At 37.8% G+C, this 26,787-nt stretch overlaps 1 protein-coding gene across 2 annotated transcripts in view; it reads left to right on the forward strand.

Moving 5' to 3' along the window:
* Positions 1 to 1,100: 1,100 nt before the first annotated feature.
* FERRY3 (FERRY endosomal RAB5 effector complex subunit 3) overlaps positions 1,101 to 26,787 on the forward strand; it is a gene marked incomplete at both ends in the record, with an annotated part of 35,313 nt that continues 9,626 nt past the window's right edge. Inside the window, 10 exons of one of the 2 annotated variants that reach the window (XM_079715872.1) lie at positions 1,101 to 1,299; positions 3,263 to 3,408; positions 5,519 to 5,700; positions 8,992 to 9,091; positions 9,181 to 9,302; positions 14,693 to 14,799; positions 15,165 to 15,362; positions 16,211 to 16,339; positions 20,183 to 20,257; positions 24,184 to 24,386. In XM_079715872.1, the coding sequence (XP_079571998.1) occupies positions 1,122 to 1,299; positions 3,263 to 3,408; positions 5,519 to 5,700; positions 8,992 to 9,091; positions 9,181 to 9,302; positions 14,693 to 14,799; positions 15,165 to 15,362; positions 16,211 to 16,339; positions 20,183 to 20,257; positions 24,184 to 24,386 (1,440 nt within the window). The remainder of the gene's footprint in view (positions 1,300 to 3,262; positions 3,409 to 5,518; positions 5,701 to 8,991; positions 9,092 to 9,180; positions 9,303 to 14,692; positions 14,800 to 15,164; positions 15,363 to 16,210; positions 16,340 to 20,182; positions 20,258 to 24,183; positions 24,387 to 26,787) is intronic. The other variant, XM_079715871.1, reaches the window with a different exon arrangement.

Here is a 26,787-nt window from a genome sequence, read left to right on the forward strand (position 1 = left end):
TTATTGGTCATCTTATGTTTGTCGGATGCTTCTTATTTATTATTTGATTAAGCCTAATGACAGTCCTACAAGTTAAAAGGTTTCCTGGGGCCTATCTCAGCTGAGATGTGGCCAAGGAAAGAAGAGCAGTAAGCGTGTGCTGGGCAAAGGAAAAACATTCAGAAAGGTTGGGAGTGGAACGAGAGGTTTGGTATTGAAAGAAGTTTAGTATGGCTGGAAAATAAAGTTTGTGGATTTGTGTGTTGGAGAGGACGGGGTCCAGGTGCTGAAATAAGAGTTTGGAGGTATAAGCAGGGGCGTGGTAAGCTCCGTTAACGAGTTTGTATTGTATCCTGAGTCGTACAAGGAATGTCATAGAAGGATTTTAAGCAGATGAGCAACATGGTCAGATAAGCACTTAAAAACGATTGCTGTGACTTCAGTGTAGAGAATAGTGTGGGAACTGATTTGACGGGGAAATGCCTGGGGACAGGAGTCCAGTTAGGAGGCTAATAAGTAAATCTTCAGTTGCTGTGTTCTTTTTGACTAGATTTTCTTCTTTATGAATAGTGTCCACTTTGCCTTGTGGGCTGTCCTGTACTTTCCACTTTCTCTGTATCTTTTTCCTTCATGGAAATCTTTCCAGCACCATCTCCCTTCTCTCCACCCCCAATCAGATCTCATGCCCACCACCTCTAAGCTCTTCAAGATAAATTTTGGGTCCCTGATCTGTTTCTTTGACTTTGTATTCACCAACTGTTTCATGAACTGTATCCACCCACCATGCGTCTGTTCCTAAGAATCCTCTCTGTTCTTCTCTCCATGATCCTTACCTATTCCTGAGAACTCTGCCTAGGAATGCTAAGTATTTTGTGGGCATAATTTTTTTCTTAAATGAAGTTTAGAAGAACCTTTTCCTTAAAAAAAGAAGCACTTTGTTTTCATCACGAAGATGAAAATGCAGGGATAAACGTAGGGAAATAGAATAATCAGCTCAGAGTCACACAAATGAAACCTCTGAGTGGGGGAACATCTTAGAAGGGGAATAGCAATAATGAAACATCATGGTTTTTTTTAAATGGACTTATAACCCGCTGAGTTTTGTTGTTGTTGTTAGTTCTACAGAAATCCTGCCAAAGAAGATGAAGAAAAACAGAGAAAGATTCTGCAACAGAGAGAGGGAATTTGTGTATGAATTCAAAGTGGGAAGTCAGTGCTTAGAACTGAGGGTGCCTCTCAAATTTCCTGTTCAAGAGAATGCCAGTCATTTACATGGCCGTCTGATGCTGCTGCACAATTTACCATGCTTTATAGAAAAAGGTGAGGATTGATTTCTTTTAAAATATCCCTTCGTTATTTTCCTATAGTCTCTGTCATTAGAAGTTTTATATTAGAAAACATAAACCTAAGAAGCACTGGAAACAACCACAAAATGTGAAGCTTTCAAGAATAAAAAGGTTCCCCAGACCTTTGTTTTATGGAGTATTTTTTTCTGTATCCCTTGTAATTGTTTATTAGGCATTTTAGTATAAAAATTAAAATTAAATATGAAAAATTACAGAGTCTGGATTAGAACTCTTAACCTCTTAATGTAGTTGGATGGATTCATAAGGCATGTCAGCTATCACTAGCTATGTGCTAAATGTGTTGCCCTTTTAATGATCCGGTCCTCAATTCCTGAGATGTCATGGGAGAGAAGGGGTACCTGTCTTTCAATAATCTTTGCTCACCTAAATTAATTCCATAAAGTCATTAATAAAGTCTGTATTAAACCATGTTAAGAGGTCTGTGTTCTGTCTACAGATGAGGGAAAATGTTTTAATTGAGAATATGTTGGATCATAGAAGGTCGAAGTTACAAGGGAACTTAGAAACTTTCCAGCACAATCTCATTGTACAAATAAGGAAACTGGTACCTAGAAAGGTTAAATTATTTGCCCAATGATTCTCAAAAATTGTTCCCTGATCAGCAGCTACAGCATCACTTGGGAACTTGTTAGAAATGTGGATTGTTGGGCAGGCTCCACCCAATTCCCTTTGAATCAGGAACTCTGGGAGTGCATGCAGCGGTCTATTCCAGTAAGCTCTTCAGGGAACTCTGATGCATCTTAACGACTGAGAACCTCTGGTCCAAAGTTATATAATGACAGAGCCAAGACCAGAACCCAGGTATCCTGGTTTCCATGCCAGTGCTCTTCAATCAGTCTTTTTTTTTTTAAAGCGGCATAAAGCAACAAATATGTATTATCTTGTCCTTACCGTTACTGTCGTTCAGGGATGCAGGTGCAACCTAGCTGGGTGCCTCTATGACTCAGGGTTTCTCATGGGGTTGCAGCCAAACCATCAGTCAGGGCTACAGTCTCATCTGAAGGCTCTACTGACAGAGGATTGTTTCCAAGATCCCTTGTGAGGTTGTTGTCAAGCCTTGTCATGTGGGCCTCTTCATAGGGTCACCTCAGGACCTGCAGCTGGCCTCTACCAGGGCCAGCAACCTAAGAGAGTGAGGGAGGGAGCAAGTGCCCAAGATGAAAGCCATGGTCTTCTTATATCCTCAAAGCAGTCTCTGAATAGTGTCTCTAAAGTTGGAATTGTAGATCATCTGAAATAAATGAGTTTTAATATGCTAATCACTCAATTTCTCTCTCATATTCAAAGACTGTAACAATCTATACCCTTGGAAGTTATATAGGAAACTCATTTAAATACAGAAACCTTTAGCCGCTCTAAATCTGTAGGAGGTCTTTATGTGCTTTTCCCTACTCAGTTTCAAATAAAGAATCAGGCTTAAGAAATTAACATTTTTAATTTTTTTAAGATTCTTTTTGATGTGGACCATTTTTAAAGTCTTATTGAATTTGTTACAATATTGCTTCTGTTTTATGTTTTGGTTTTTTGGCCGTGAGGCATGTGAGATCTTAGGTCCCCGACCAGGGATTGAACCCACGCCCCCTTAACCACTGCACAGCCAGGGAAGTCCCAACATTTTAAATTAGTATCAGGGTTGTATATCAGAGTTAAGAATTTGGACCATTCAGTAACCTGTGATTGTAAATAAGAAGAATTGTGAGATTAGTTAAATGATCCCCTAAGCTGATTTTATTTTAGTTAGACATTCTCTTAAGGGTTAAGGGTATTCTCATTGTCTCATTCTGTTAAGACACTATTTTAGTTAGACATTCTGTTAAGCTTGATAAAATAAAGTTTGACATTGGAATGTGCTTAGCCAGGTAAAATGTTCCCCTATTTATGTGTACTGACAATGGTATTTATTGTCCCTGTTACAGACTTAAAAGAAGCTCTGAGCCAGTTTATCGAAGAAGAATCCCTCAAAGATTATGACAGAGATGCTGAAGCAGCCCTGGAAGCTGTGAAGTCAGGTGACGTAGATTTACATCAGCTGGCAAGTACCTGGGCCAAAGCTTACGCGGAGGTAAAACAATAGATCACATTGTAAATTTTGAGGATATTCTGAACTTTGATGAAGGTTTCTTTCCTTACAGCTTTATTGAGATGTAGTTGACGTGCGACATTGTGTAAGCTTAAGGCATACAGCATAGTGCTTTGATTTACACACATCACGAAGTGATTATCACAAGTTTAGTGAACATCCATCCTCTCATATAGATACAAAATTAAAGAAATAGAAAATGAAATACTTTTTTGTGCGGAGAACGCTTAGGATTTACTCTCAACAACTTTCATATATACCATAAGGCAGTGTTAATTATATTTATTACATTGTACATTACATGCCTAGTACTTATTATAACTGGAAGTTTGCATCTTTTGACTGCAGTCATCCAATTTCCCCTTCCCCCATCCCCAGCCTCAGTTAACTGCAAATCTGACCTCTTTTTCTGTGATTTTGTTTGTTTGTTTTTAAAGTATAGTGATGGAGGAGACAGAGAAGTCCAGATGGGCCTGGACGTGGAGTAGTTTCTCCACAGGCCCTTACTCAGTGCCCATTCCTCTCAGCTGTCACAGTCCCCTTTTTAGGGTCACCTCTCCTGAGGGAATATGGCGCCAGTTAGGTCAAATAAGAACTCCGTTCAGTGCTTCTCGTGTAGGTAGCTTCTGCCTATTCACAAGGCTCACTCTAGGCTGGGTTTTAAATTGATGCTGAAAATTATGTAGTGAGCAGATCTGGTTCATGGGGTTTCCAAATGTCTGGTGTTACGCAGGGCCAAGCAGATCCCTGTGATTTGGCCCTGGCTCCTTCCTGCAAAACTTGAGCCTGAGCCTGATGTGAATTTGGAACAAGGCTTAAGTCACATGGGCTGGTTATAATTTCTAGAGCAGTGCCAGGGTCTAGAGATGTAGAGCGGTTATGAGAATGCGGGTTCAGGTTTTCAGAGGCATGAGGTAGATGAAATCCGTCTTCTAGATTCAGCTGGTCTTCTGAAACTCTTCTATCCTGATCTGGCAGTCAATCGAAGTATAAGTGAAAAGAAACAAGGGGAAAAGTTTACCCGATTGACCCAGTTGAAAATACCTGTTTCTGTCATTTATCCATTTGTTTTATTTAAGGTAGATTATTACTCTTAGTCCTGTCATAGATTCCAGTTTTTGACATTTTCACTTTGAAAAGGGAAGAATTTAGATTATTGTTTTTTATAGATGTCTGTCTGCAAAGATCAATAATAGAAAAAATATTTCCACTTTTGCCTTTAAATTGTATGACCTTTGACAGGAGACTTCCCAGCATGCCAGTTTCCTCCCCTGGAGAGCACTGTGTGTGTCAGATGTGCTGGCATGGCACACGTCTGGGGACAGGCATCTGTCCTCTGGATGGATTTGTGTGTGTGCTTGGGGTATCTCCATTCTGCCTCTCTGCATGTTTCTGTTTTTCTTGTTTATTGGTGTTTACTGAGTCCCTTTATCATTTTGATAGCTACTGTTTTCATACACTTTAAAACATGCTTACATTTTATAATGAAAACAATACTTGAAAAGTTCAGAGTAAGAAGATTGCAAATGTACATCTTGATATAAAATCCTATGCATGAATTGGGTTTTCAAGGTCAGTGTTATTGCACAGGTAACCTCATTCTCTAAATATATAGCCTACAAAACCTTTCATAGCAATATATTTTTAATAATGGAAAGCCTCTTCTGATTATATAATTAATATATGCAAGTTATTCTGTTATGCAGCACCTTAGAATACAAAGTAAAGATCTTCAGAAGTCCCACTCTGCCGAAACAGCCCCTTTGAGTGTGTTTGGGTTTCACAGAAATGGGATCTTAGCTTACTTACCTTTTTTTTTTATTGTGGGAACTTCCTATTTCTTCCTCCACATTAACACCTTCCCCTTACCCCTGCCTCCAGGTAACCCACATTAACAGCTTAGTTGACATCTTTCTGTATTTTTTTATATTCAGATAATCCTATGTAACCTATATACACATATATAGATGGAGGGTCTTTCTGTCCTTTGATGTACAGAAATGGAATCATAATATATGCACTTCTCTAGTAGTGTGTTAATAAATAAAAATACTACATCAAGATTTAAGACTATTCGTGTCTCATCTCGTAGACCACATTAGAGCATGCAAGGCCCGAGGAGCCCAGCTGGGATGAAGATTTCGCAGATGTGTACCATGACCTAATCCATTCTCCTGCCTCTGAAACTCTCCTAAACTTGGAACACAATTACTTTGTTAGTATCTCAGAACTGATTGGCGAAAGAGATGTGGAGCTGAAAAAATTACGAGAGAGGTATTTCAAAGTTCTTGCATTATCATAATTAAATGTTATGTCATCAAATATTGATGGGCTGCAGAACAGCTTGTTCTCATTTTGTTATAAAATTGAAGAATAGAATAAAAAGAATCTTTAACTTTAGAAATTAATTTTCTTAGGCGTTTAAATCTGTCATTTCATCTGGGAAGATGAGGTCCTCATAGGTTTATAGAACTTCTCCAGTGATTTACCTAAACAAGTACGGTGGTCTTATCTATTCTTAGTTCTAATAAGAGGAATAGCTTACCTCTTTTGAAGGTCTGCTTTGTTCCAGGCACTGTGCAAAGTGCTTTGGATGCTGTCTTAGTTCAGGCTGCTCTTGAAAAAAAAAAATACCACAGACTGGGTGGCTTAAACAACAGAAATTGATTTCTAACCGTCTGGAGGCTGGGTAGTCCAAGATCAAGGTGCCAGCAGACTCCGTGTCTGCTGAGGACCCACTGCCTGGCTTGCAGACCGTGCCTTCTTAATGTCGCTCACGTGGTGTTTCCTCAGTGCGTGCTCCTGGTGTGTTGCTCGTAGACAGACAGCTGTAGCACCTCTTCTAGGCACTAATTCCATCAGGACGGCTCCAACCTCTTGAGCTCACCTAAACCTACTTACCTCCCAAAGGCCCCACCTCCGGATACCATCACATTGAGGGTTAGGGTTTCAACATATGAATTCAGGGGAGACACAAACATGCAGTCCATAACGGATGCCCTGTCTCACTTGATCTCTTAGCACAATCCTACTGTTATCATCCCCATTTTACTGAGGCAAAAATTTGATTTTCTTCTAGTTCTTTATTATGTAGCCAATAATATTGTGAACATACTTTAAGAATGAAATACAGATTAGATTTTTTAAAATATGTAAGAGTATAATTACCTAACAATAATGAATTACCTTCTGTTGAACTACATTTGTTTGACTTTTCCTACCAGGACTTCAAATAATATAATCTTCATCTCATTCTGAATCTGTCCTTTGGGAATCTGAATTAACTTACTAATTATCTGCATTTACTTCATATACATTTTCTATCGTGGAATGGTTTTTCAGCAGGGGTTTGTTTTGGTTTACGTTATTTTTTGAAATGTCCTTTGGCCAGACTTCTTGATGGGGCTTTGCTTTTCCCCACCTAAACGTATAAATAGTATTTGAATACATTTATTTTAAAAACAGTTTTATAGTTTATTTTTCACAAGTCCAAACTGGTAGCTGAAAAAATAAAAATAAGCTATGTTCCCTTTAAGGTAGGTAATATTTTTTGCAAAGGTGAACAGTATAACTAATGGTGAGTTGGAATTCATTGATGGAAGTTCACCCACAATTTTGGTGCTTAATTCATTTATCTAATTCATGAGCAGAAGTGACACCTTTTCTCATTTCTCCTTTCATTTTAATTCCATTTTACATCTTTAAAAGAACTTTTCTCGGGGCCTCCCTGGTGGCGCAGTGGTTGAGAGTCCGCCTGCCGATGCAGAGAACGCGGGTTCGTGCCCCGGTCTGGGAGGATCCCATATGCCGCGGAGCGGCTGGGCCCGTGAGCCATGGCCGCTGAGCCTGCGCGTCCGGAGCCTGTGCTCCGCAACGGGAGAGGCCACAACAGTGAGAGGCCCGCGTACCACAAAAAAAAAATAATAATAAATAAATAAATAAAAGAACTTTTCTCAGTATAGCATCAATTGTTATAATGTTCTTCTTTCCTAAGTTTGTTTGAGGTAATATACAGGTTGTCAGAATCACCCCACCAGACATACTGAGCCAATAGATTGTTAGTATTTCATCTGAAAAATAATAAAATTTTCTATGATCTTAATCATAGAAAATATATATTGTATCATTAACTGTATCATTAACTACTTGCACTTCTAAAACATTTAGGGTGAAATAAATGTTCGTGAAATTTTATTTGTTGAATTATTATTTATTGGTCTTCTTTTTCCTCACTGGAAATTTGCTTCTTTTAGCAAATCAGATTCAAGATATTTCTTTGAAACTTAAAAGTGGCAATGATACTCTTTATCCACTAGAGGGAACATGTGTAATGTAAAATATTAATATATTTGTATCGAAGTTTATATTTATTAATGCTTAGTAGTTATTTCTGTTTTAAATAACAATCTTACTTGCAAGCACATCCTTCACCTGACCTCTAGTAGTTATTAAAAAATTAATGGGGTCACCTGCCCACTTATAGTTAAGTGGGAATTAAGTGATATTGAATATTTAATACTAGAATACTATACATAGAAATGTATAGAAGTATAACATATGAATGAGTTTCATTTATTATATACATATAAGTATCTTAATCAGTTGTTATAAATAAGTATAAGTTCTCTTTTAAGAGCAATTTACTTAAATTGACTAGAATGATAGTAAAATCCTTTTAGTTCATGTCTGTGTTTTGTTGTTTACAAGTTTGTTTGAAATATGTTTCAGGACAAATTTTTTAAATACATTTTTATTAGAAGATAATTTTAATGAACTTACTAAAATATAATACACATACAGAAAAGGCAATAAACGATAGGTATACAGCTCCGTAAATTTTCACAAAGTACACCCATGTGCTCATCTCCCAGATCAAGAAATGATTTCCAGACCTGCAGAAGGCTCCCTGCTGCCCATCCGGCAGTCACCACCCATTTCCCCCGTAAATAGCCATTATCTGAACTTCTAACACCACTGATTAGTTTTTCCTGTAGAGGAAACCATATTTAATTTCTGTACGTTTATTTGGATAAATGAAGAAGACTAAAATGTATCTTCAGAATGTATTTCATATTCCTCTAAAAAGGGAACCTTGTGACTTAATACCAGCTTGATTCTTAGAACCTAATTGGCAGCTTCTGGTTATAATATAAAGTACCTTTTGAAGGTTGAAGTCACTTTAACTCATGTTCAAATAAAAAGAAAATGTATTTAAGCTGGAATTGCAGAGTATCTTCTTTGTGAAAATCTGCAGCCTCTTAAATATTAGCCATGGAAGTTGAAAAATCACCTAGATTTTGAATGCTTTCATTTATGCACTCAATTTAGATTCCAATTTAGCTGCACAAATGACATTGTTGATATTATATGACATTATCATTATTATTTCCACATCTCCATTGGCAAGGCTTCAAAGTGCCTTCCAGGTAGTATAGTTGTCCTAACTGGACATAGTCCTAGAAAACAAAAATTTTCTTTTGACTTTGTAGAGGTTGTTCAATAAATCCAGAGTGGTTGTATTAAAACTTTGATGAATATATCTGATCTGCTTTATTTATGGTTCAGACAAGGCATTGAAATGGAAAAAGTGATGCAGGAACTGGGAAAATCACTGACAGATCAAGATGTAAATTCACTGGCTGCTCAGCATTTCGAATCCCAGCAGGTGAGTGAAGTATAATGACTTTTGGGTTGCATTTTCCACTTACTTATTTTTGTAAAAAAAGTAGTTAGTAGTGTACTCTCTCTTTTTAGGACTTGGAAAATAAATGGTCCAATGAATTAAAACAGTCGACTGCCATACAAAAGCAAGAGTATCAGGAATGGGTGATGAAACTTCATCAAGACCTAAAAAACCCCAAAAACAGCTCTCTCAGGTATTAATAGGGTGTTGTTTTTATTAGATGAAGGTCATTGTCAGTAATAGTTTGTATTTATTGTAAAACTGGACCTTTTTAGTTGTAGATATTTTTAAGTTGCTGGTGAAATTTCAAGATAATTTATACTTCTTTTAACACCTTTCATTTTATAGACTTTATGTGGATGATTTGTGGGGTGGGGCGGGTAACTGGCTGTTTTACAGTAGTGATTTCCCCGCTAGAACTTAGCCTTGTAAATCTTGTGGGTGTGTATACCTAAATACCGCCATTACCGTCTCTTGTTTCCTTAAGTTGGTTTCCTTTCAGTGCAATACACACTGGTCGACTGCACCTTAAATGCCAAGCACTCTTTAAGCAGAAGAGCAAAAAAAAGATAACTGCCCATGTGGAGCTTATATTCTAGAGACACTGACCTGTGAATAAAACAGTACTGTACAGAATGATGTGTGCAGTAACAGAAGCATGTACAAGGTACCGAAATAGTCTAGAGGACTTTCCATAAGTCACAATTTGTGTGGTGCCTTATGGCCTAAATACATTGTGTTTCATGTGTTGCCCTAGAGCTCGACAGTGCCTGTTCTTTCCTGGCTGTGTACTCACCTTTGAAAATTTCTTCTTTCAAATCCTAAAGTATATCCGATTGGGAATATATTTAGTACAGTATAATAATCCTATTTCCAGCATCTTCTAGTGTATGCTATAAACATTTAGATATTGCCCTTTATTTGTCTAATGTCATTCTCCCTCACCTGTCTTGCCTTGAAGACAAAAACCATCTGTTTTTCTGCTGTCGTATACCCAGTTCTTTGTCAAGTGTCTAGCTCTTGACACAGGCATATAAATAAATATTTATGGGATGGGTGTAAACCAGGCAGAGGGATAGATTATCATTAAACTGTTTACCTGACACAGTCTGTATCATCTCTTATTATAATCTGTCATTTGTGTTGTTGTTTTCCCCAAGACAACACCTTAGAAATATTTAAACAATTTTTTATAATTAGAAATGGGATAACCTCCTGGACACTAACATATATATCCCCCTCATTTCAAATGAAAATAGTGCTGAATACAATACAAGGGGACAGGTGAGGTGACAGACAGGCTGGGAACACCTGTGTACTATAAGGTCCAATGGTGTTTCTCAAATTGCTGATTGCAGTCTGCCAGGGACCATGCTAGATCCTTTACTTTCCAATTGGGCTTTTAAAAATGACAATAAAATGGAATGGAATTGAATGGAACAGAACTGAATAGAATAGACTAGGGAAAAAAATATCAGCACGTTACTCATGTGTGCATGGAGCCAAAATGTGAAATATGTACTCTATATTGTGGTCAAAAAAGTAGGAAGTCATCAACCTATGGAAGCTAAGAAAATCTCTTGCTGCAAAAATTATCTCTTGCTTTACTCCTCTAGTTTCAGAAATTCATTCTATAGGATCAATGCCTTTGTGTAAATATTGGCCTCTAGCTGCTGCTGCTTTAAAAACCAAATATTCCTAGGAAAGAGTATTTTTACTGTGACTTGGTTAGTTTGCTTTCCTTTTTGATAGGGATTTCCTTGGGGAGCAGAAACCCATTTTCAACATAACTACGTATAGAACTCCTGTGTGAGATTGATCAATTTAAAAAATTTATTTATTTGTTTATTTTTTTAACATCTTTATGGGAGTATAATTGCTTTACAATGTTGTGTTAGTTTCTGCTTTATAACAAAGTGAATCAGTTCTACATATACATATATCCCCATATCTCCTCCCTCTTGCGTCTCCCTCCCACCCTCCCTATCCCACCCCTCTAGGTGGTCGCAAAGCACCGAACTGATCTCCCTGTGCTATGCAGCTGCTTTCCACTGGCTATCTGTTTTACATTTGGTAGTGTATATATGTCCGTTTTTGCCCTTTTGTTTAAAGTCAGGTCTATTGAAGGATAAATTACATAGAGTAAAAGTCACTTGTTTTAGGTTTACATTTTGATGAGTTTTGACAAACTTAATTAGTCATGAAACCATCACTGCAATCAAGACATAGCATTTCCTTTTTATACCTTTATATTAACCCCCCGTCCCCTTGCCCAGCTTGTGGCAACCTGATCTGATTTCTGTCCCTGTCATTTTGATTTTTACAAAATGTCATATAAATGGAATCAAGCTGTATGTAGCAGTTTGTGTCTTTCTTCCTTCACTTGACATAACGCTTTTGAGACTCATTCATGTTGTTGCATTTATGAGTGGTTCTTCCCTTTTTATTGCTCTGTTATTCTTTGTTTATCCACTCACTCAGTGGTGGACATTCAAAGTATTTCGGCAATTATAAATAAAGCGGCTATAAACATTCACATATTGGTCTTTCTATAGACATATGTTTATGATTTTCTTATGTAAATACCTAGGAGTGAGATTGCTGGAAAACATGGGAAGTAAAATCCATGGTGTGCTTAATTTTATAAAAAGTTGGTTCTCCAAAGTGGCTGTACCATCTCGCACTCCCACCACCATTGTGGGAGGGTCCCAGGGGCTCCTCACCCTCCTCAGCACCTGGTGTTGATATTTAGCAATTCTAGTAGGTTTTGTAGTGGCGTCTCATTGTGGTTTTACTTTGCATTTCCTGGACGGCTACTAACATTGAACATTTTTTTCACGTGCTGATCTTCTATCCATACCTCTCCTTTTTTTTTTTCCATTATTATTATTGAGTTGTGAAAGTTCTCTATATATTCTGGATACAGGTCTATCATCAGATATGTGTTTTACAAATATTTTCTCTCACACTGTGGCTTGTTGTTTCATTTTCTTAATGGTTTCTTTTGAAGAGCAAAGTTTTTCATTTTAATTAAGTGTAATTTATCAATTTTATTTATTTATTTATTTATTTATTGCGATACACGGGCCTCTCACTGTTGTGGCCTCTCCCGTTGCGGAGCCCAGGCTCCGGACGCACAGGCTCAGCAGCCATGGCTCACGGGCCCAGCCACTCCGCGGCATGTGGGATCTTCCCAGACCGGGGCACGAACCCGTGTCCCCTGCATCGGCAGGCGGACTCTCAACCACTGCGCCACCAAGGAAGCCCTAATTTATCAATTTTTAAATAGTTTGTTTCTTATCTCAGTTATCATTGCCTAATTCAAGATCACAAAGGTTTTCTCCTATGTTTTCTTCTAGAAATTGTATAGTTCAAATTTATACATGTAACTCATGATGTATTATTTCATATATATTATATGTAAATTTAAACATATCCACTATAAAATAGTAAATAAATACATCCACTATATATATGTTGGTCTGTAACTTTGTTTTTCTTATAATATCTTCATTTGGTTTTGATATCAGGGTAATGGTGGCATCATAAAATGATTGGTGGTCTGCTGATGAGCCTGTCAAAGGAACTGACATCTGTGATCATCGATCTGATAGCATGTTTTATTTCTAGTACTTCTCTCTTTGCTGAAATTCCTTATCTGTCCTGTGTGTTGTTTTACACTAAATATTTTAGCATATTAGTCATAGTTATTTGAAAGTCCCTTTCTTTTAGCCCCAATATCTGGGTCATCTCTAAGTCTGTTTCTGTTGATTGCTTTCTCTCTTGACAGTGGGTTATTTATCTATTTTTGCTTGCTTTTTTAGGTCTTTCCCCCTCTCTGTTTCTCTCTCTCTTTTTAAAACTGAATGCTGGCTGTTGTGTGTATTAGAAAAGAAGAGACTGAGGTCAATTGTACTTATGCCCAGAAATGAGCAGGCCGTTAATGTGAAGGTTATGGAAATCTAGTCAGCAGTTGGGCTGTGTTTGGTTTCTGCTCTTCAGTCCACCATAGGCTTCATTTTCTACAACAGTGCACTGCTGCCACTTTGTGTTGAGAGTGGGGCTTTGGCTTCTAGACTGTTCTTCTCTGTCATCCTGCTCCACCCTCAGCTTTCAGTAGCCTTTGCAGGCCTGTGCCACAGCAGGAGGTCCCCGTGTGTGCTGTTGCTCTGCCCACCCGCCAGCAGTAGACTAATGTTGTTGTTACTTGATGCCAGGCTCCTGGTCAGGGGTGGGAGGCGGGTCTCTGTGGCCTTTGTCCAGCTTCAGTCTTAGGTAAGTCTAGCAGATCTGGGCCTTGGGCTTGGGGCACTCTTAGCACATCTGCCTGTGCCACCGAGTGGCCTGTCTCTTCTCTTGCCCTGCCCCCAAGGTTTTCTTGGAAGCGCCTGGTGGAGGCCAACAGGAAAGAGTTTGCAAGAGCATATGCAAAGTCCCCTGGTGCCTGGAGCTCATAGCTGTTCTAAATGGACATGCTAGCCCATACTTGACCTTCAAGAATTTGTTAAAATTTTAGCTGATTTTTTCTTACCCTCTTATATACATTACAGCAACCCACTTCTACTGTGCTCTGCCCAAACTGAAAACTATCTGTGTGTCCTGTCTCTCCTTCTAAAGCGTGTCACACTTTAGAATTTAGTTTCTTGGTTGCCTTGTTACCTCAAATCTCTGATGAGCTCCAGAAAATTTATGATCTTATGGGTTATCTAGGCTTTTCTTGCTATTAGCATGGAAACATCATTCTCTTGTGGCTTTCTGTGTCCTAAGATGAGGATATTTTATTAATATAAATTTATATGAATTTACTTTGGGGTTTAAATTTGCCACATTTACTAATGAAGTCAATCAGTGACGCTAATGAGACTGTTTGGATTTACCCCAAAAATGTAGTCAGGGGCGTGGATGACTGTTAGAGACTTATACCATCTTCAGCTCACCATGAAATTTGAATTGAACAGTTGTACAGTTCTGGTGCCTCCATGGAAACCTTTTCCGGAAGTGCAAGGGCAGCGTAGAGCAAAGAGAGAAGTCCTTCAATGGGAGACTGTTGGTGGTGAAAAATCAGGAAATGGTAAAACAAAAAAAAAAAAAAAGAGAGGATATGAATACATCAAAACGAGCTTCATCTTTTTTTATTATTTGACATTTATTTGACATTTTAATTTTTAGTTTTCATTTCTATCACTTCACTTATTTTCTAGTTTCGCCAGCCCTAAGGCTGAGAGAGGATATATTAAAATGTCATTGTAAACATATTAATGTTAGTCACTTCATTTAATCATTTTCTTAGGCTACTAAGAAATATTAAATGATGACATATAATCGATATTGTAATGACTAAAAAAATATGCATCACTTACTGAAAGAAATAACCAAAGAAATGAAAGAATAAGTAGGAATTTTACAACCTGTGTTAATGATCTTACTTGTCCCATGGATAAAGGATAAATTTAGGAATAAATTAAGTGCTACTTTCTGCTGTTTCATCTCATTTCACTGTAAAGCTTGCTTTCCTTTAGGAAAGGTTTTTGACAAACATACAAAAAAGAAAAAAAAGCATATCAATAATTTTTTCAATTTCAGTGAGGAAATTAAAGTTCAACCGAGTCAGCTCAGAGAATCCGCTGAAGCAAATGGAAGGATTTATGAGGAACAGAGAAAGTTAGAAGAAAGTTTTACCATTCACTTAGGTAAATATATTAATTTTTTGCAGTCACAATTTATTGTAACCTGTGAAACATTTTTTAATGCTGTAAGAGAAAAATCCCTAGCATATGAGTAGAATATACCCAGGTTCTTTTTATTAAAAATCGTGTTCTGCTCCAAGAAAGCCTAGAGTTTATTGGCTATAAGTTTTCTATTTTAGCTCATGTATTATTTCTTTGCAAATAGAAAGATGAAATGTTAATAGTTATTCAAATAGAAAATTGCAAGGCCCATTTTAATTATTCGTAGCACAGATTTATCTGGATTCTTGCCACAGAGATTTGCCTCCTGCCCTGCTGGCTTTCTGCAGCTGTCTAAGTATCTTTCTGGGCCTGTTGCCTACCCCCAGGAGCCCAGTTGAAGACCATGCATAACCTGAGGTTGCTGAGAGCAGATATGCTGGATTTCTGTAAGCACAAGAGGAGCCACCGAAGCGGTGTGAAGCTCCACCGACTCCAGACAGCACTGTCGCTTTACTCCACGTCCCTCTGTGGCCTAGTGTTGCTAGTGGATAACCGAATCAATTCATATAGTGGTATCAAAAGAGGTAAGTTAACATTATGTATATTTATGCCATTAAAGTTCTCCATTTAATGCCATTCTAAAAAGAAAGGAGTTAGTGAAAAGCTTAAAAAAAGGCATGAGTCACCCCAGTATTCAAGTAGACCAAACAGCACACATACCCAGACACTGCCATTTGAGATTTGTTTCGTACTTTAGCAGGCCTAGTGTGCTTCAGGTATTTCATTTTTCTTAAAATTCTACCACATTGTAGATAATACTCTTACAGGATCCTTGTTTCAAGGTATAACAAAAAGAATAATCAAGATATAAATGTATTTTTCAAAAAGGAGGAGATCCTGACTCAGTGAATTTTAGTTCATCCATTTGTCCTTTTTTTCTTTCTTCTTTTAAATAACCTATTTCTTAAATATGCTAGGTAAAATTCTACTTTCCCTCTTAGTACAATTAATTTTTTATGATTATTAAAAAAATTTTAATATATAAAGTATATTCAAATGTATAACTGTTTTTAAAAGAAGCTTGAATAGAGTTTATTTTCTATTATAAATAAAAGAACCTTATATTTCTTAGCACTTTTGGGGACTGGATTATGATCAAAGTATATATTATTTAAAGAAGGTTTGGACTTATATTAAAATTTCCTTGCCTATTAATTGTTTACTCTTCTGGGCGATTGAGAGATTAAGTTTCTGATCAAAACCAAATTGTTGTCCCCTAACTTAGTAAGACATAACTATTGAAAGGACAAGTATGAGAAGTTGTCCTTGTGAATGCTGTATTCTCTCTCTGCTAGATCTCATTGTCTGTAAGTAAATACTAAATACTTGATACTTCACCTTTAGAAGTTCGTAACTGTGTTGGGTCCCTTAGATTTCGCCACAGTTTGCCAAGAATGCACTGACTTTCATTTTCCCCGAATTGAAGAGCAGCTGGAGGTTGTCCAGCAGGTGGTACTTTATGCCAGAACCCAGCGCAGGAGCAAGCTGAAAGAATCACACGGTCAGTGAAACTCAGATTTTTAAAAATTTCACTTTCAGGATGTTCTGTCCCTAAGCACTCTCCTAGCATATGGGCCATCTGAAGTAGAGAGAGTTGTATTGGTGGGAAGATGCAAGAAAGAAATTAAGAACAAAATTCAAGGTCTTTAGAAGCTTGAATTCTGTTCTTAATTTCCTTGTTTGTGTGATTTTGTTCAAGATCCTTAGAAAAACTGTTTTTAAAATTCAATTCCATAGTTATACTTGAAGTAGGCACTCAGTGGAAAGTTGGTGATCTTTTGATCCAAGTTCTGCATCTCTAAAATGGATATAATTAGTACTATAAAGGACATTGAAATCATAGGGTAAATAGCCCAAAATATACACTTTTTATATGTTCCATCTTTGATCCACTTAGGTAGCACGAAGTCAGTTACAAGAATTAGTTTTGGTTGTTCTTTTAAAAAATTACTAAGTTTAGAATTATGTCCTGCTTTTTCTATATTTATCCACAATCTGAACATCCTTCTAGGAAATTTACTGGAAGATGATTTTAAAGCTATGGAAGAAGTTCATGGCATTTTTCTTCAGAAGATTTCTATTTATGCCTAAGGAGACCTTAGGGAAGACATAAAAGAAAACAAATTATGGAGTAGTTCTGCTATCTTTAATTGAAAAATGAAAGTTTAAAAAGTAGTCTTTTTAAAAATTAAATTGGTGCCATAAGTCTGTTTAATTAGGAGCTAAAAAATATAAGAGTAGTATTCATTTAAAAATATACATAAGGTGTGTTTTTCTTATTTTTCTGACATTTCATGTTATGTCACAGGCATAAAATTATAATACATGCTTCTATCTGGCTTGAGTGCATACTCAGTGTTTTATTATTTCTTATGGAAACTTGATGTCTTGCCCAGGAAATAAAATACGGCAGGGTTTTAAACGGTTGCTGGTCAGACCTTTAAATCTACTTCTGGTACTTTGGATGTCTGTCTTGTTTGTTTGTTTTGCAACTGCAGTGTTTCAAAGAAACCCTTATATACTTTGGGTTCACATGTTTTGTATCTTTTAGTAAACAGAGAGAGAGACTGCTGTATCTTTGCTTGGTGTCTTTGTTCTCTATCCCATGAGGAATTCCTCCTGTTCTCTTGATGCTAGAATTCTAGAATGCAGCTCTCTAGGCTCAACTTGATTAGCAGTCACGGTAGTTTTCATGTTTATTCAGTAGATTTTTTAAAAAGCATTTTATTTATATTTTAATCATTTCTAAAATAGGTAAAACAATCTGCAGATTCACAATTCAAACTGTACAAAAGAGCATACAGTGAAAGTCTTTGTATCTCTGTCCACCAGCCATCCAGTTTCCTGCTCCAGAGGCAGCCAGTGCTGTGTCACATGTACCTTCCGGACATGTTTATGTATGTGTGTGTGAGCGGGTGTATGTGTGTATTTATGTATTTTGCCTTTTCACACAAATGGCAACTTTCTCTGCACACTTCTCTGTCCTCTGCTTTTTTTCACTGGATAGTTTATCTTGGACATCATTTCATATCTGTACAGAAAGAGCATCCTTAGAGCTTCTCACTGCTGGATAGTGTTCCCCTGCAGGATATCCCATTAGTGATCAGTTCCCTATTGATAGACATTTTATCTGTTCCAAAGTTTTGCTCTTATAAGTAATAATGCATGAATAACCTTACACATATATCGTCATGCGTGACTGAGCATATCTATGGAATAGATTTGTAAAGAGAAATTCCTGAGCTAAAGGGCACATACATTTGTAATTTTGATAGTGTCAGCAATTGCTCTCCATAGCGGCCCCGCCAGTTTGTATTTCCACTCCGGGTAACCATGGCTTTGTAGTGGCAATGTCTGTCACATACAACAGAGCCAGGCTGAGTCTTGGGAAATCGGTGTGGAAGTGTATCCCAACGAAGGACCTTTCAGAAAATTACAGTCTGTCCTCTTATTCTTCTGCCATCTCCTTCCTCCATCTCATTCAAACTAGCAAGGATGTGATCAGACACATTCAACTATTATTCTTAGTAGTAACTAAAAGCATGAAGATTGAGATCATGACAGGTGTGGGAGAAGGCGGAGGACGCAAAGTTTATTTATGAGAGGAAGTTTTTAAACCACATACGGTTAAGGCAACGTGTGTACATCATGGTAGTATTTTGTTCTTGTTCAAGCAACTATTTTGTGGTTTAAGTGAGTCAGTGAAACAAGTAGGTTTATAAAAGACTACTTTCTTAGAGGAACCCGTGTGTTATAGAAGAGTTTTGCAAAAATACTTTCGCCATCTTTTCCTTTTCTGAGCATGCCCACGTGTTTGTTCTACACGTTTACATCCTGATACGCAAGTACTGTCTATTCTAAGACATTCCATTGTTTTTCTCACTGTGCCTATTATATCAGCATCTTTATATTTCTGTGGTTCATGATAAGCCAAAAGCAACTTCATTTTTTGTACATGTTTTATACACATTAAAAAAATTTAGCCATCTTCTTAGTATTACAAGGTATTACCATTGAAACATGGAAAGGGAGATGGACTATAAACTGTTCTTTCTTGTTTACTTAGTAGGGATTCTGTCTGTTCATATCCTATGTGAACAAAATTAGAGTCTTCATTTATCGTTTTTTGTTTTCTGCACTGTGAGCAGACATTTATTCGAAGCCTATCAATTACATGGGTCTGTATGAGAATCAGACTGTTGCATTACATGTGGATTCTGGCAACACGGAGTCTTCTCTCTATGCTTCTCTCTCCCTCTGTCTATTTATAAAATATATGCATTTACAGGGTATGATGTTGTAAATCAGTTACTCAAAGTAGTCAGTGGGTAAAAATATTAGGTTACTTTTATTCAGAACTTTTTTGAAACCATAAGGTTCCCTTGGTATTTTCAGTTTACTCATTTGAAGTTCTGTTTTCAAGTGATTTTCTGATGTTGAAGGCCATTTCAATATAGCTTTATATTTAATTTGAATAAATATACAGCCTCTTAAAGATAACTACTTTGAATGCTAATATTCATCCTGCAGTTTTCAGTTCTCATAGAATTCTTATAAAATTCAGATGTATCTTCTATTAAAAATATATGTACATATATAAAATAATTTGTGTTCAACCATAATAATGAACGATCAAATGCGATATATCTTATTTTACCAACATTTATCCCTCAAAGTAATATCATGCCTCCTAAAAAGAAAGAAAAACTATTGAATATCTGAAGAAAAATATTCCATTTGAAACAGAATCTCACCCGTCTGTTTGAAAGAAATTGTATATAGTGTTAGATAAGAAGTAACAAATTTCAGGAATGGGCTGAATAGCAGGTGATTCCTGGTGCTGCTAACCACTAGCTTATCGTCCTGAACAAGTTATATCAACAGCAGTGACTCAGATTCTAAAAATAAAGCTGGCCACCCCACAACTGTCTAATGAAGTTATTTTATGTGTAGTTCACTTAGTGCCCTGAACCTCCCAGATGAAAAATAGGGGATTGGCAAGTCTAAAGTGGTCAAGACCACAGGCTTTGGAGTCTGAGCATGTGGGATCAAGACCTGGTTCCACCACTTACCTGTGCCTTCCTCGCTAAGTGAATTAACCCATCTAATCCTCTGTTCCTGTGTATAACGTGAAGAGAACACCAGTCCCTCACAGGGTTGTGGTTAGAGGGATTTTGTAAGAATTAAATGAGACCATCCATGTAAAGCATGTATCTGACTACCTGGCACCTAGAGATCCTTAGTAAATTTTTGCTGTTGTTGTGGTTGTTTGGGGAATAGTAGTCGTAATGTGCTTTCATATGTTATTTTGTTCTTTCCCGTTGCATTACTACCTTATGAATAGATTCTGGAAACCGAAATGGAGGAAGTGATGATAAGACTAAGAATACAGATAGAAACTATTTAAATATTTTACCTGGTAAGTATTATTTTACTTTAAACTGCAATCTCCTTATAATCACATACATTGAAATCATCGATTTGAAACATAAGTTCTTATGGTGTACCTTATACAATTTTTGTTGGTCAGTGTATCACTTTAGAACATTGTATCTATCATCTATAAACGCACTGTCACAATGTTCTGCAACTAAATCTTTATTCTTATAGTAGCACTGACTTTTCCTGGATCCATACAAGAAAACTTCCTCAAGCAGTTGCATACGTCTAATCATTATTTGCTATTTCAAATGTCCTCTTTTATACATTGTTTCTTAGTTTCTTAAATGAACCAAAAAATAATTTTTACTATGAAATAAGCAATACTAAATAGAGATGTGAACAGTTGAACATGTGGAAAGAACACGGGTCGTCTGATTTAGAACCTTTCTTTTTGCCATTTCCCCATAAATTTTCCTGCTTTCCGTTTCTTATCTGCTTTATTATTCTTGGATATATTGTTTTATCAACTGGAAATTCACTCTCTTGATCCTCTTCCAGGTTGAATGCACTCTGATGATCCTTGGCAGTGTTTGTATGACAGGGCATAAGAGGGAAGGCCTATTTGTAGACGTTATAAGTGTAAAGTCTTTTAAGCCAAACGGTAAATGTTGCAGGTTCATAAACAACCAAGTTTGTTTCCTCCCCCGGATTTTCTACACATAGGTCACATTCCGTTTAATCCTGGTGCTCATCTTGTCTCCTGGCCAGTTCGCTTGTGGTCGTCAGCTTCCGAATATGCTCCCACCTCAGATAGCCCACCTTAGTGGATAATGTTAGTGGCAGATTGCATCACCACATGCTGTTTCCTCCACTATGTGGAACAGGAAACTGTCCTCCGCTCCATCTAAAAATACCTTCATTGAGACAGGATTTATTGTATTTCTCTTCGTAGATCCATAATTTAAATCATCTATATTTTGTGGCTTTCTTAAAATGTGCCAGTCTTATCTGTTCCGGAGGTACCAACGTCTGATTTTTTTTAAACTTAACTCTTTACTGCTGTATTTATTTTCCTTCTTGCTCCTTTTTGGAAAAAGCCTATAGGTTAGTATCTCATTATTACCAGCAAATCAGAAGACTGTGTCAGAAGTCCTCATTAGCAGAGAAGTAGTGACAATTCAATTAGCTATGCTGATAGCATCTGAATTTCCATTTGGGTAAAGGATGCTGCATGGCCAGGAAGTGTACAGGAGGTGAGAAAGATCCAAATCACAGAATGCTTTTAGATTTTGAAGTTGCAAAGAAAAAGTTTGATTTATGTATCTTTTAACCAGTGGGTTTGCTTTATCATTATCTAAGTATTTGTAGTTTATATCATCTAATTCTCAAAACGATTTTCTGAGGAGAGCAGTCAGGCATTATTTTCCCCATTTAATTCACGAAGTACAGAGGATCTGTAAGTTGAATTGATTTGCTCAAGATCATTCTGCCAAGAAATGCTAGAGACCAGATCTTTTTAACACCCAGTCTGGTCCTTTTTATGTTATTTTGATTACTACTACCAGCTCCGAGACCCCCATCTTACTAACGGGTAAAATGAGGCCCAGGACAGGTTATCTGAGGTTAAATGAAGCAGTGCCAGTTTGGGGATTAGGAGCACCTGACTTGTCCACTAAGTCCTCAGCCTCAGTCCTGGACCGTAGCCCATGTTTAATGCTATGAGTACCATCATGTGAACCATCAGTAGGAGTTCAAGAGGTGAGACGCTTCATTGGATACACTGGGTCTCTGATAAGCAGTCTGCATCTTTTATTGCCTGCCAGGGAAATTGCTATACTACTACTCGCCGGACAATTTTTTTTTTTACTTTTCCTTTGTCTGGTTTGTTTAGATCTGTCACTGACCTTTCTCTTTTTTTTAAAATTAATTTATTTATTTATTTTTGGCTGCATTGGGTCTTCATTGCTGCGCGCGGGCTTTCTCTAGTTGTGGCGAGTGGGGACTATCCTTCGTTGCAGTGCGCGGGCTTCTCATTGCCATGGCTTCTCTTGTTGCAGAGCACGGGCTCTAGGCGCGTGGGCTTCAGTAGTTGTGGCACAAGGGCTCAGTAGATGTGGCTTGCGGGCTCTAGAGCGCGGGCTCAGTAGTTGTGGCACACGGGCTTAGTTGCTCTGTGGCATGTGGGATCTTCCCGGACCAGGGCTCGAACCCGTGTCCCCTGCATTGGCAGGCGGATTCTTAACCACTGCGCCACCAGGGAAGTCCCTGGCCTTTCTCTTTTACTGCTTATCTAGTTCTTTTATTGTATAAGTTAAAGACAAAAAAAGACCTCTGCCTGGGGCCTTTCAGTGGCATCCATGGGCACAGCTTATGTACACTAGTAATTGGAAATGGTTAAACATTGTGCCAAAGTATATTCAATACTTCAAAAATACTATATGTTTATAAGTAAATATAAGTAAAATCCTAAGATAAGGACTTTGAAGCCAGGATGAGCAGAATTTGTGAGGACGTGGGTTAGCGATAGAAGAATAGTTCTTAGAAGAGCAGAGTTTTCCTAGAAGGACGTAACAGATTTTCCAGTGAGGCAGGTATGTTTATAAAAATGTATTTTTTATATATTTTATTTATATTGACAGAAACTGCAGAATATAAAAGCCAATGGCTAGCGTGGCTACATAGAAGATAGAGTGATGGTAGAAAGCCTGGATGTTAAGGTTTGATAAACACTGTGCTGGCATTCAGTCCAAAACATTTGTTTCCCATTCAGTGAATAGATGTTTACTGAGTACCTTCTATGTTCCAGGCCCTGTTGTTCCACGTGCCAGAGATAAAACATTAAACAAGAGAGAAAAAAATCCCTACAGTCATGGCATGTAAACAGTGGTCCCTTTAAAATAACCTCATAAACAAATAACAGAAGAATTTCAGTGCTGAGAAGAACATAGAACAATGTGAAAGAGAATAAGTGAGGGGTGAGGGAGTCCTATATCAGTCAGATGGATCAGTCAAGGAAGACCTCTGGGAGGAGGTGACCTTCACTCTGAGGTGTGATTGGCGAAAAGCAGTCAGTCGACCAGAATCTTGGGGGAAAGCCTCTCTTGGGGAGTGGCCCTGGATTGGGAACAAGCCCTGTGTGTCTGAAGATCTTAAGGAGAGTCTGTGTGGCTTAGGCAGGAGCAGAGGGTGAGACAAGAGGACGGAGTTTGGATTTTTTCCTGAGTGTCATGTGAGCCACGTTAAATGGGAGAGTGATATAATCTGATTTATACTTAAATCGTTTTAACTGCAAATGTGGATGTGGTTTGTAGATGGGCAAGACTAGGAGCAGAGGTTAATTAAGAGGCTATTACAGAAACCGAAGTGAAATGATGGTAGCATGAGCTAGGGTGATAGCAATAAAAATGGAATGTTCAGATTTGAGATATTTGAGGTATATGTTGCAGATACACTGAAAATAGTTGGTGGTGAATTGGATTGGGGAAGAGGCAGTGAGAGAAAGAAAGTAATTAAGGGCAACTCCTGGTTTCTGTCCTGTGCAGCTAACGGGAGGGGGACTGGACCCCTAAACCGTGATGGAGAGAAGCAGGTTCAGGGTGCAAGGAAGACAGGTCATCAAGGAGCCTGTTTTTACATGTTAAGTTTGAGTTCAGTACCACGTTTTGAGCATTTACATCAATATAGCGATGACGAGTACTCATTTGACCTACTTATGAGTAAATAAGCTTGGTGGTCTCTTCATACCAATTTAGGAACCTAAGGTACATTTGGCCTCTTTTTTCATCACCCTTCTTTCCAAGAATGAAGGAGCACTAATTATATATGCTTCCTGAGTCCAACAGACATTCCTGATAACACCTCTGCTGGTTCAACACACTGGCTGCCCACTACAGTTGTTTATGAAGCCCACTGATGAGTGTGAGTTATGCATTTGAAAGTCATGATTGTATCTGCTGTTCACAGGAGAATTTTACATTACTCGGCATTCTAATCTCTCAGAAATACATGTTGCTTTCCATCTTTGTGTGGACGACAACGTGAAATCGGGAAACATCACTGCTCGGGACCCTGCCATTATGGGTCTCCGAAACATACTCAAGGTTTGCTGCACTCATGACATCACAACAATAAGTATTCCTCTCCTGCTGGTGCATGATATGTCAGAGGTAAGCAGATAGAAAAATACCAACGTTTTCTGAAAATGTTAAGATATTGTATAATAATAATAATCCACTTTACATTGTAAAAGCTCTGTTTAACTAATGAGGCTTGGCATCTCCTATCGGCATCTCCTATATGTCATCAATAGAATTGAGTGACATATAACATAAAACTGAATAATCCTTAACCATATATGTTCAGAAGAACTCTAGCATTATCCTATAGTAGGTAAACTAGAAAGCCAGACTTATTTTTAGCTTTGGATAAGGCATGTGCCCCTAATCCTCCCCCTTCTCGTCTATTTTTGTCTTAAGTAGCTTTAGATTTACCTCCACATTTGTATTTGGCTTTGGCTAACATTAAAATTAGTTTGCATTCTCTGAGTAGGCATTAATAGGCAATAGAAAGAGAAGCTAGATGACGGGAAGAAGCCAGCCTCATTTTAACGTTTTCTCAAGGATGCTCTTAGGATAATACAAGTGCTGGCTTCTATGACCAAAATGTGGCGTAATCATTCATTCATTTTATGATGTACTGAACTTTATTTTATGTTTTTAATTTTAAAATCTCTTTCCATGGCTGTTTGCTTTCTCTCCTGCTTTCGTCCCTTACCTACATAAAAACTGGTTAGAAGGGATAAGTTGTAGAAATACAATACAGAGACTAAAAATTCAACTTCAGATAGTCTGGAGGAGCAAAGCAGCCTCAAGACAAACGGGTGCAGGCAAGTCCTTCTGGGAGAGCCAGTGGCCCACGTGGTGAAGGAACCCATGTCAGCAACATGGTGCCTGCTTGTTTTGAGTGGCACTTTTTTAAAAAGCAAAATGGCTAACTGGCAAGTACAGCTTGTGAAAGGAAGGAAGTTTGATCATCGATTATTAAAAGTTATTTACCAAAGTAATAGATGTGTATAAATACTGTATCGTAAAGCGCAGGGTAAAAGATCTGATATCGTACTTTTTAGAGTGACTCAGTCCCCAGTTAGACTCATCACATTATAGGGCACCTCATTTTAAATGCGATACTCTATATAAACACACACAAAAAAATCAATTCCATATAAGACAGGATAATTTTAAATGATTTCCCACTTACAATTCATTTGTATTTTTTACCAGACACACTATCGTTTTGATTAAAAGAATTCTGGCTCCATCAGATGCAAGCTGCATCAAACTTTTTAATTTCTCAGCCTCAGTCATACCTAATACGGCATTAGGAGAGATTGACCAACATGTTTTGTTTTGTTTTTCCCACTGTAGCTTTATAAAGTTTTAGTCCCATCAGGAATTTTTAGCCATCGTTAGCGTCACTAACTAGTCCATCTATAAAAGAGTCTTTGGGGAGTGACAAAGAAAGTTTGTGATGAATTCCAGCCACACGGAAACATCCAAACATTCCTGCAGCTGGACTCCTGGTTAACCAGTTTATAAAAATGGTTATATGTAGGTGGGAAACAACCTCAAAAACAGTGTTTCCAAAAGTCACTAAGTTCGGATTTACTTCCAGACATCTGATACTATAGCGTGCCCTCTCCCACAGTGTCACAAAGGTTACAGGTTTTAAATTGGGACAGCCAGCTGCAGAACATTAAGTCTGTTTCCAGAGTGTCCATTTTAATTCACGAAAGTATATTGAGCCACCATCCTCCCATTGGTCGTATTTAAACATCCATTCAGGTCAAGAAGTTTATCCTACAAACTCAGACAACACTGCACAGGATATAGAGGCAGTATTTGTCTTAGCTTTCGTGCAAGGATCCCAAAGCATTTCGGCTCTTGTTTTCTTCCTGTAACAGACTTGCCAGACTCTCAGTTCCCATATTGCAGTGTGTGCAAGGTAATGATGACAGTGTCGGAAACAGTCCATGTCCCAGCGTCGATAAAAACAGCTGTAGAAATGAATTGCAGTTTAAAAAAACAGGAAAGGAAAAAATAATCTATCGGCAAGAAGGAAGACATCCTGCTCTTACCAATTTTATCTCTGTAGATCTTTGTGATCTGAAGACACTGTCATCCTGGAGTTCAGTCTAACCTGATAGCCGGGGAATGAACGTGCAGGTCACAAATCCTGAGTTCCTGACCTTTCCTTTTCTTTGTGCTGTTAACTTGTTGAATCATTTGGGACTGAAGGGTTTTAGTTGTTATAATTGTTGTGGTTGATGCAGATGTTGTTCTTAACCTTTTATTAGCATATAATACACATAAAGAAAAGCACACATAAATATACAGCTCACATTTTCACCAACTGAACACCAGCATCACCAACGCCCAGATGATGAAACAGAACGTCACCAGCCAGCACCCCAGCGTCGCCCTGTGCTCCCTTCCCATCGCTTAACCCACATTCCCTCCCTCCACCTTTGAAAAGCATAGGTTAGTTAGGTGTGTTTTTGTAATTTATGTG

The sequence above is a fragment of the Hyperoodon ampullatus genome (genome assembly GCF_949752795.1).
Source record: "Hyperoodon ampullatus genome assembly, chromosome: 11".
Taxonomy (NCBI): domain Eukaryota; kingdom Metazoa; phylum Chordata; class Mammalia; order Artiodactyla; family Ziphiidae; genus Hyperoodon; species Hyperoodon ampullatus.